Source organism: Nannobrachium achirus (genome assembly GCF_963921795.1).
Source record: "Nannobrachium achirus genome assembly, chromosome: 6".
Taxonomy (NCBI): domain Eukaryota; kingdom Metazoa; phylum Chordata; class Actinopteri; order Myctophiformes; family Myctophidae; genus Nannobrachium; species Nannobrachium achirus.
Window position 1 is genome coordinate 17,197,424 of NC_137815.1, and position 9,132 is coordinate 17,206,555.

Below are 9,132 nucleotides of genomic sequence, written 5' to 3' on the forward strand. Positions count from 1 at the left end.
CCACTGGAATGACACAGCACCAACTTCACAGCACCAAAAGTCACTGTGTGAAAGTATGTTCTGCTTGTCCTCAATGACTATTTAGATCATTTGACATACAAATAACAAACACGTGCACGCATGCAACACACACACACACGCACACACACACACACACACACACACGCACGCACACGCGCACACACACACACACACACACACACACACACACACACACACACACACACACACACACACTCTACACAGTCAAACACAAATTGTTGCCCAAAATGAGAAGACAAAAAAACGTGTGTTTATTTTTCCTGATTGTATGAATCATTCTTAGTGACAAGAAGAATACATTCATAAGATTAAAGGCCTTAAGAAAGACAACAGCTATAACCTGTGTTATCATTGCCCTGTTTTTTATTTTATTTTCAGCTAAACTATTTCCTGTTATTCATTTAGCTTTATTTCAATATGTTTTGTATTGTAGTGAAACATGTTTTAATCATACTAATTGTGTTAATAAAGTATTCAATCAATCAAAAAAATGATCACATGTAGATCAAGCAATGGTCCTAGACTAGAGAAACCATTATTTGTGCTGAAAATGTGCTAAAATAAATCAGCTGAACATCATTACACACGTCTGTTTCTTACACACACACACACACACACACACACACACACACACACACACACACACACACACACACACACACACACACACACACACACACACACACACACAAATATGGTTCTTAAATAGTTCTAGGCTATAATTAAGGACCATTGTATTTAATGAATGTTGTTTATGTTCCTCATATGGTTCTAATGAACATTTTGTGTCAATGAACAGCATCCTAATTTTGGACATGTTTGAATAGGTTAATAATCACAGAAAATAGCTGATCTCTAAGCATGTGCACATGCTCAACACAACGCTGTGTTTTCAACAAAGAGATTTGGTGTAGAGTAGAGTGGAAAAGGAACAGAGTGGAGACACTGGTCGATGGGAAATAATATAGGCTACATGTGCAGCATGTACAGTGCATGCTGTTACTGGTTCATTTTATCACTTTTAAAAGTCTGATAGGTACTTTCTGGAACCATAATAGTTTTTTTTAAGCCTCTATCAGAGTGCAGGGTGAAGAGCTATTCACTTCACCGCGGTGTAGTTTTCTAGCTATCACCTAAAAATACATAACAAAGCCTAGGTGATAGCTAGGAAACTACAATGCGTGAAGTGAATAGCTCTTCACCCTGGACTCTGATAGAGGCAGCCTCACTCAAGATAAGAACCAGTTTGGGTTCCAGTTGGTGTGTTCAGAGACAAAGCAATGAGTTACTTTTAATGACAATGAGATGACAACGAGCCACCGTCCAAATGCACTACTTTACTGACTGAATTACATGTGAATGGTAAAGAATGTGAATGGACAATCTGTATGTGTCACACGACACACCCACCCAGCATGAATGAATCAGGAGGACTTGGCTCAAACACTGGTGAATTTCTTGACATAGACTATTTGAATTTAATTTATTTTACTGTGCATCCAGCTTCTCTAAATGTCTTGCTCAGTGGTTCTCAAACTTTAATGTCAAGGACGCGTTATTGCGGTGTCATTTCCAATCACGCGTCAAGGACCCCCAAAACCCAAATTGATATATATTTGGCCGCAGGCCCCCAACTGAAAAATATTTTGTGCAAGGGACCACCAGAAGACTTTAAAGATTACAAAAAATAGCAGATGTACAAGCTCACTACGCAGCATAAAGTGATGCGCCGTGAGCTTGTATATCTGCAAATTTTGAACATATACAATATGTATAAAGGGTTAACGTGATTGTGATGCTGAATTAACACGTTTTTTCTGGGGACCCTTCGGGTACGCCTTCAATAACCCCACTCTGAGAACCACTTGTCTAGCTGATCAGTCTAAATGTCATACATCGACTATGGACACTTTTGGCCCTGCACTATTGGGTTGTGTAGGCAGTATTGTGTACTATTGCTGTGTTGGCATGGTGGTGAGATACTTGTGTTGCACTGACTAGCATTGACTGTTATGGACACTTTTGTTTGGCGCTGCATTGTTTAGCTGTGCTTTAAGTATTGCTATTTGTGTGTGAGGTGATACTTATGAGCGTTGTATGTTTTTTTGGACACTATATATTATTTTTTGTATTGTTCCTTGCTTTTTTTGGACTGTTCACAACAGTACTTTTTTTCCCCCTTACTTCTCTGTAACTTAACTTAAAACTGCTGTGCTGCCCCTGGGCAACTGATTTTCCCCCTTGGGACAATAAAGGTATCTATCTATCTAATCATAATAAACTGTTTTTATTGTGTCCTCTGCTTTATTACGTTAAGAGAATGAGGGGATGTCTTCTGGCACTGCCAGAACAACGTAAAACATTGTGAAAAGAACGCAGCAGATATAGTTTGTTTGTAAGTGTATTGTTCTAATCATTCTTACTGAAGTACTTGCGGTTGAGTTTTATTTTCCCCAATATGTGCAACTTTTCAACTAAACTATCTGTTATTCGGTTTGGCTTAACTTTGAGGTGCAATAACTGATATGATTTAAGCAGAGTTTAACTTTGGGAAGGTAGAAGTTTAACCCATGCATTACTGCTGTATTCTGTTCTTTGCACTGACTTGTAACAGTGGGGGAGGGAGTTGGGGGCTGTCCGATACAGTTTCTGTCTATTGATGGTGACCCCCCCCCCCCCCCCCCCCCGGTGACCCCGCCCCACCACCACTCTGATTGGACCATCAGACTCCCTCTGTGAGTATTTAGCAGGGCTCTGTTTTATGTGGCGTCACTTTAAAGTGTGGTGTTTGTTGTTAAGAGCTGAACTTCTCTCTTCTGGACTTGGTGAAGTAATCAGGTATGTAATTTGTATAAGAATTGTGTGTTGTTTTGACTGGCAGTCTTGGTGGTCTCTCTCTAATTGTTGATCTCATACACAAGTTTAAGAGGGGTCTGTGCTGTAAATATCTTTATAGGCCTACCAAGAGAACTTTATCCAAAATGCCTTGCAGTGCGAGGCGTTGTAGAGCTTGTAGATCGGCTATTTTCAGGCAAAGAGCTTTGGTGTAGAAGGGAAAAAGAGCAGACTAAGTACAGAGTGAAAGGTCAAGTTTACTAAGTATTGACGGGTCAAGTGGTTAAATATCTGAAAACACAAATTGACACTGAATCACTGAATGATTGTGCTGTCAAAGGATTAAACTATATGGAATCTATACAAAGGTTGTGGGGGTCCCTGCTTCATCTCTCTCTCTCAACTAAGGGGTCCATGGCCTGAAAACGTTGAAGACCCCTGCTTTATACACTGCAACTTAATATCGAAGTAAAATTCAAAATAACAGCGGGAACGTTTATTACGTTTATGAAACTACAACTGCTAAAGCCACTGCTGTTTGATAACACTGTTGTTCCCTCTGCTAGAACTCTTGCTGACAACATGGCTTCCTGTTTGACTCAGAGCCGGAAGGAAGAGGAGCTCACCTGTCCTGTGTGCCGTGACATCTTTAAACACCCGGTCCTCCTGCCGTGCAGCCACAGCCTCTGCCAAGCCTGTCTGCAGCAATGGTGGACAGGAAAACCAACCAAGGACTGTCCTGTCTGCAAAACCAGCTGCGCCCACCAGAACCCTCCCGTCAATTTAGCCTTGAGGAACATGTGTGAGCACTTCTTAGAGGAGAAGAGTCACAGATCTTTGTCAGCGAGGTCTGACGTTGTCTGCACCCTGCACGGGGAGAACCTCAGGCTGTTCTGTCTGGATGACGAAGAGCTGGCGTGCCTTGTGTGTCGAGATTCTGAAAAACACGTCGGACACAAGTTCAGACCCATCGACGAAGCTGCACAATATCGAAAAGAGGACGTCCGGAAATTCCTGAAACCATTAAAGGAGAAACTGAAGAGCTTTAGTCGAGTTAAAACAGACTATGATCACACAGCAGGACACATCATGGCCCAGGCCTGGCAAACAGAGCTGCACATCAGGAAAGAGTTCACCAAGCTTCACACGTTCCTACAACAGGAAGAGGACGCCAGGATCTCTGCGCTGAGGGAGGACGAGAGGCAGAAGAGAGAGATGATAAAGGAGAAGATTAAAGGGCTGAACAGAGAGATGGAGACACTTTCCAACGCCATCAGACACATCGAGACAGACGACATCTCCTTCCTGCAGAACTGCAAGTCCATAGTGGAAAGAGTCCGGTGCACACCTCCGGATCCACAGCTGGTCTCAGGAGCACTAGTAGACGTGGCCAAACACCTGGGAAACCTGGCCTTCAGAGTCTGGGACAAGATGAAGGACATCGTCTCCTACACTCCTGTGATCCTTGACCCCAACACCCAGAATAAACAACTCAAGCTGTCCGATGATCTGACCAGTCTGATATTTGACGAAAGTGGATATGAACGTCGCGATCTTCCTGGCAACCCAGAGAGGTTTGACAACATTCTTGTCATGGGTTCTGAGGGATACGACTCAGGGACTCACAGCTGGGTCGTCGAGGTCGGAGAAATCACGTCCTGGGAGGTGGGCGTGTACGAAGAGTCTTTCCAGAGCAAGAGAGAGAGGCGTAAAGGTATCTGGTGTTTAGCATACACATGCGGTGGAGACTACCAAGTGGAATCCCCAACGTCAATGGACCTCGTCGGGGAAGACTCCTCGCTGAAACTCAGGAAGGTCAGAGTCCAGCTGGACTGGAACGGCGGAAAGCTGTCCTTCTACGATGCCGATTCCAACGCACACCTACACACCACCACACACACCTTCACTAGGAGACTCTTTCCACACTTCGGTCACACTTCTGATCTTGAGGTCCCTCTGAAGGTGTTGCCTAGTAAGGTGTGTGTCACTCTGGAACCCCACAGTGTTCCAGAGTGGGCTGAGTGTTAAACCCCATGGGTTTACATCGGAGCACCTCTACACAACATATCAGTTCAGAGTGTTAAACCCCATGGGTTTACATCGGAGCACCTCTACACATAGTACACAACATATCAGTTCAGAGTGTTAAACCCCATTCCATTGGGTTTACATCGGAGCACCTCTACACAACATATCAGTTCAGAGTGTTAAACCCCATGGGTTTACATCGGAGCACCTCTACACATAGTACACAAAAGTGTTAAACCCCATGGGTTTACATCGGAGCACCTCTACACATAGTACACAACATATCAGTTCAGTGTGTTAAACCCCATGGGTTTACATCGGAGCACCTCTACACAACATATCAGTTCAGAGTGTTAAGCCCCATTAGCAGGGTTTACACAGGAGCACCTCTACACAACATATCACCAAAACAATGTATTGCTCGTAAGTTCAGGGGGTAGGAATGTTTTGTTGTTGTTGTTCCCATCAGTCACAGTTATTAACGATCTTTCATCAATCGTGTATGTATTTTAAAATACTGTATTATAGTACAGTCTTTTTTTTTAATACAGTTTTTGTTTTGACAGAGTTGGGTCTTGATTTTTCTTTTTCCCACCAGCCACTGATCTACTATTATTTTGTATTTTTATATACAGATATATTTGAAAACTTTTTTTAATGCCGTTCTTAACAGTTTTTGAAAAATGTTGTTTTATTTGTACCGGGTTTGTTGCATCAATAAATTCTTTGTATCTTATAATTCAAGTATTGTTTTGTCTGCTCTGGGATGGATGATCTACATCATAGTCTAGTGGTATTTCTGAAAAATGTGATTGTTAGAGGCATTTTGGGGTAAAAGTTGGGAACTAGTCTATTTTACACAATTCAAGGGTGCTGAGTCTGAAAAAAATGGTTACCAAGCAAAATTTTGAGTTTTTGACCTTCTAATTTGCATAACAAAATAGCTGCAGAATTGTCAATTTTAAACTATTTCTTCAAGGGATATTTCACTTTCAAAAAACCTTTAGTAATTTTATCGTCTAATCAAGCTTTTGGGAACACCCAGGACAGTTTTTGATTTGTTTGATTCAGTTTAGATTTAGATATTTGATATTCATTTTATCAGACACGCCCCCTTCCTATACAAACCCATTGTAACTTCAAACTCCATTTTAACCATGATAGATTTAACTCACTTACTGCCAATTAAAAATGCCCTCGAGTGGCATTAGTGCCAGCCCTCTCCATAGACTTCCATGTAATTTGTAGTGCACAGATCATGCACACCCATGCACAGATCATGCACCATGTTTGTGCAGGCTGTTCACAGCTTTCAAACAAAAAAAAAAGATTGGAAATCCGTTCAGGCATTCTTGAGATAATAGCCTTTATGTTTTACATGTTATGTAAACAAAGATGGCTGCCCTGTATAAAGATGGGGTTGTATGGGGGTGGAACATGCAAAATCGCGATTGAAATCATGTTTACTAGATTTAATGGGGTAATTAAATTTTTTTTTTTTTTCTTTTTTTTTTTTCTAAGTAAAAGTCGCCCAAAGTCGCTCGGCAGGGAAGCCCATAGTGAGAAAGTTGCTCTAAAAGTCGCCTGGCACTGTATGAGTTAATAGGGTTAACAGGGTAAACTATTAATGTAAATAATACTCAAAATGTAAATGGCCTAAACAGGTTAATGTATGTTTTTTTTTATGACTCAATGTTTATTTTGTTTTATATTTTTCACAATAACATCGAACAAAGTACACCGCAAACATAGAACAGACAAAAACAAAACACAATACAATACAATACAATACAATACAACAAACACAAACACAAGACAAAAAAAAAACGAAAGTAAAATAATGCCAAACAATCCCTGGTAACAGCCACATACTGTACATAATATATCATTTTATCCATTTATAGTATTTATCCATTCTATCAGTCCTCCTATAAATAATTTCCTCATAAGCAGCCACCCTGCCAATCTCTCCATACCATTCTTGGAAATAGGGACCCTTCTTCCAACCCCTCATAGGTTAATGAATGTTAATTGGGGTGTCAATTATGCCCTTAAAGTGTTTGAGAAATGTCATTCAGATAAATGCACTCCGGACACATTGTGATCTTTTGAAATATTTCAGTACTTTTACGTTGGTACTTGATGTCAATGTTAACTAAATTAAAATAATAAATACAGGCATTTTACTGGCAACAAGTATTTCTATATTGTGGTATTGCTCTTATACAGTATCAGTACTTGTTCCAAAGTGTTCCTCACTAGTTTCATGGGTGTGGGGTGGGTCAGGGTGGTCTGTTATAATGCTAATCACATAAATGATGTTGCTGTAGACTCACAATGACATGAATTAACGGGGCTATTGATGGATGGCTATTATGTAAATATACAGTACTTTGTGTATTTACATTATAACAATGCAAGTTCAACACAATGAGATTCAGGACCAGACAATGATCACAACACCATTAAACTAAATTCCCAATGAAATGACATAAACAAAGTCACTTAAAAAGCCAACCTAAAATAATTCAAGATACATTAAATTACAAGTACAAGTCAATACTAGTACTATTCAACACAATACATTACACGCACAATTCTAAATATGAGTTAAATGGCTTAGCTCAGGGGTTCTCAAACCTTTTTAGGCTGTGACCCCCAAAATAAACAAATTAGAACTGGGGACCCCCAGTCCAAGCACTCGGAATTGTAGGTATTACATCTAATGTGACCCTGTTCCACAGATAAATATTGTGAAATAGCCGAACTAGATCGCTATTTTCACAATGTTCGCCACTTGCTTATTAATATTTGACAGTTTGGTATTAAAACGGTCTTCAAAGTCCTTATATTGTGACTTTATATGTGCAGATAGCCTTATACACTTATACTGTATGTTGGTTTGTTTACCGTTGAGTGAGTAAAATAAATTACATTAAGCTAATCATCTGGGGACCCGACCCCAAGTTTGAGAACAACTGGCTTAGCGGATAGTGGACAATTAGCTTAATTGCACGCCAACACCTCTGGGATATAAATTATTCTCAGCCTCTGCTATGTTGCAGTCCCACTCGCCAGTCCAACGCACAACCAGTCTGAGCCCGATTAGCAGGGCTGTTGTCGCTGGTTCATGGCTGATACTAACTGTGGGGTGCTACATTCACCCCCCAGGTCTTTTGGAGCGCGCCCTCGCGCTTCACACATCACGCCGTGGACCACCGCACACGACGTGGCACTGTTCCTCCTCACGAGGGCAACACGCTCCTCATCCTGCCGACAACGCCAGATGTAGTGATACGCGGAAGCGGGGATTGAAACCGGGACTCCCACTCGCCAGTCCAACGCACAACCAGTCGTGCTAATAGGGCTGAGCCCGATTAGCAGGGCTGTTGTCGCTGGTTCATGGCTGATACTAACTGTGGGGTGCTACACAGGCAACCACCTAGTTTGCTAAGTTTAAACCAATCGAGTTTTATTTTATTATTGATATTATTTTGATATGTTATTTTTACAGACAGCAACTCTCTGTCTATCAGTAATCAGTTCCTCCCACACCGCACACACACCACTGACGACTTTCTTAACACGCTGAGGAAGTCTTGACGCCATAAAGCTATTAATTAAAACGTATATTCAGTAACAGTTTATGCAAAAAGTAATGGCACACAATTCAATTTCAATTCAAAGGAGATTTATTGGCTTACTGGCATGAGAAAACATATTTTACATCATATAATACAAGTTGTTAAAGCAAATGGTGAATGTTGGTATAGATATGTCACATTGTGTCATTTTATACATCTTTTGCTGTCACGTTTGGATCATTTAGTAGCATTTTCTCAAAATGAATTCAATTGTTGGATCTACAAAAAAGTCTCAGATTTATAACTATAAAAGAAGGACGGCTTCTTAAAAATAACAATACAAAATCAAATAGGCTTGAAGGAAAAAAAGAAGCCTGTCTTCAATGACACATGGTCTGATAATCTGTGATGAGTTGATCTTGTCCCTCTTCAGCACCTTAGACAGCCAAGGAGGATCTAGAGAAAAGAAAGAAGAGGGGAAAAGAAGAAGATTTAGTCATTTTAATATTATATTAAGCATTTTAAATGTCTTGTATAAACTGTAATTATTTTCATCCAACAAGGTTATGCCTTATAGACCAAAATGCAATGTTTATTTAGCTTACCTCAGCTTTACTCAGTAGAGCTGCATTCTCCTCTCGGT

At 40.6% G+C, this 9,132-nt stretch overlaps 1 protein-coding gene across 1 annotated transcript; it reads left to right on the top strand.

Moving 5' to 3' along the window:
- Nucleotides 1-3,459: 3,459 nt before the first annotated feature.
- Nucleotides 3,460-4,905, top strand: LOC308286852 (nuclear factor 7, brain-like; the record flags this gene model as incomplete). The annotated part of the gene is made up of 2 exons (XM_080727975.1): nt 3,460-4,257; nt 4,360-4,905. The coding sequence occupies 2 exons, from the start codon at nt 3,460-3,462 to the stop codon at nt 4,903-4,905; spliced, it is 1,344 nt and encodes a 447-aa protein (XP_080584101.1).
- Nucleotides 4,906-9,132: the final 4,227 nt, after the last annotated feature.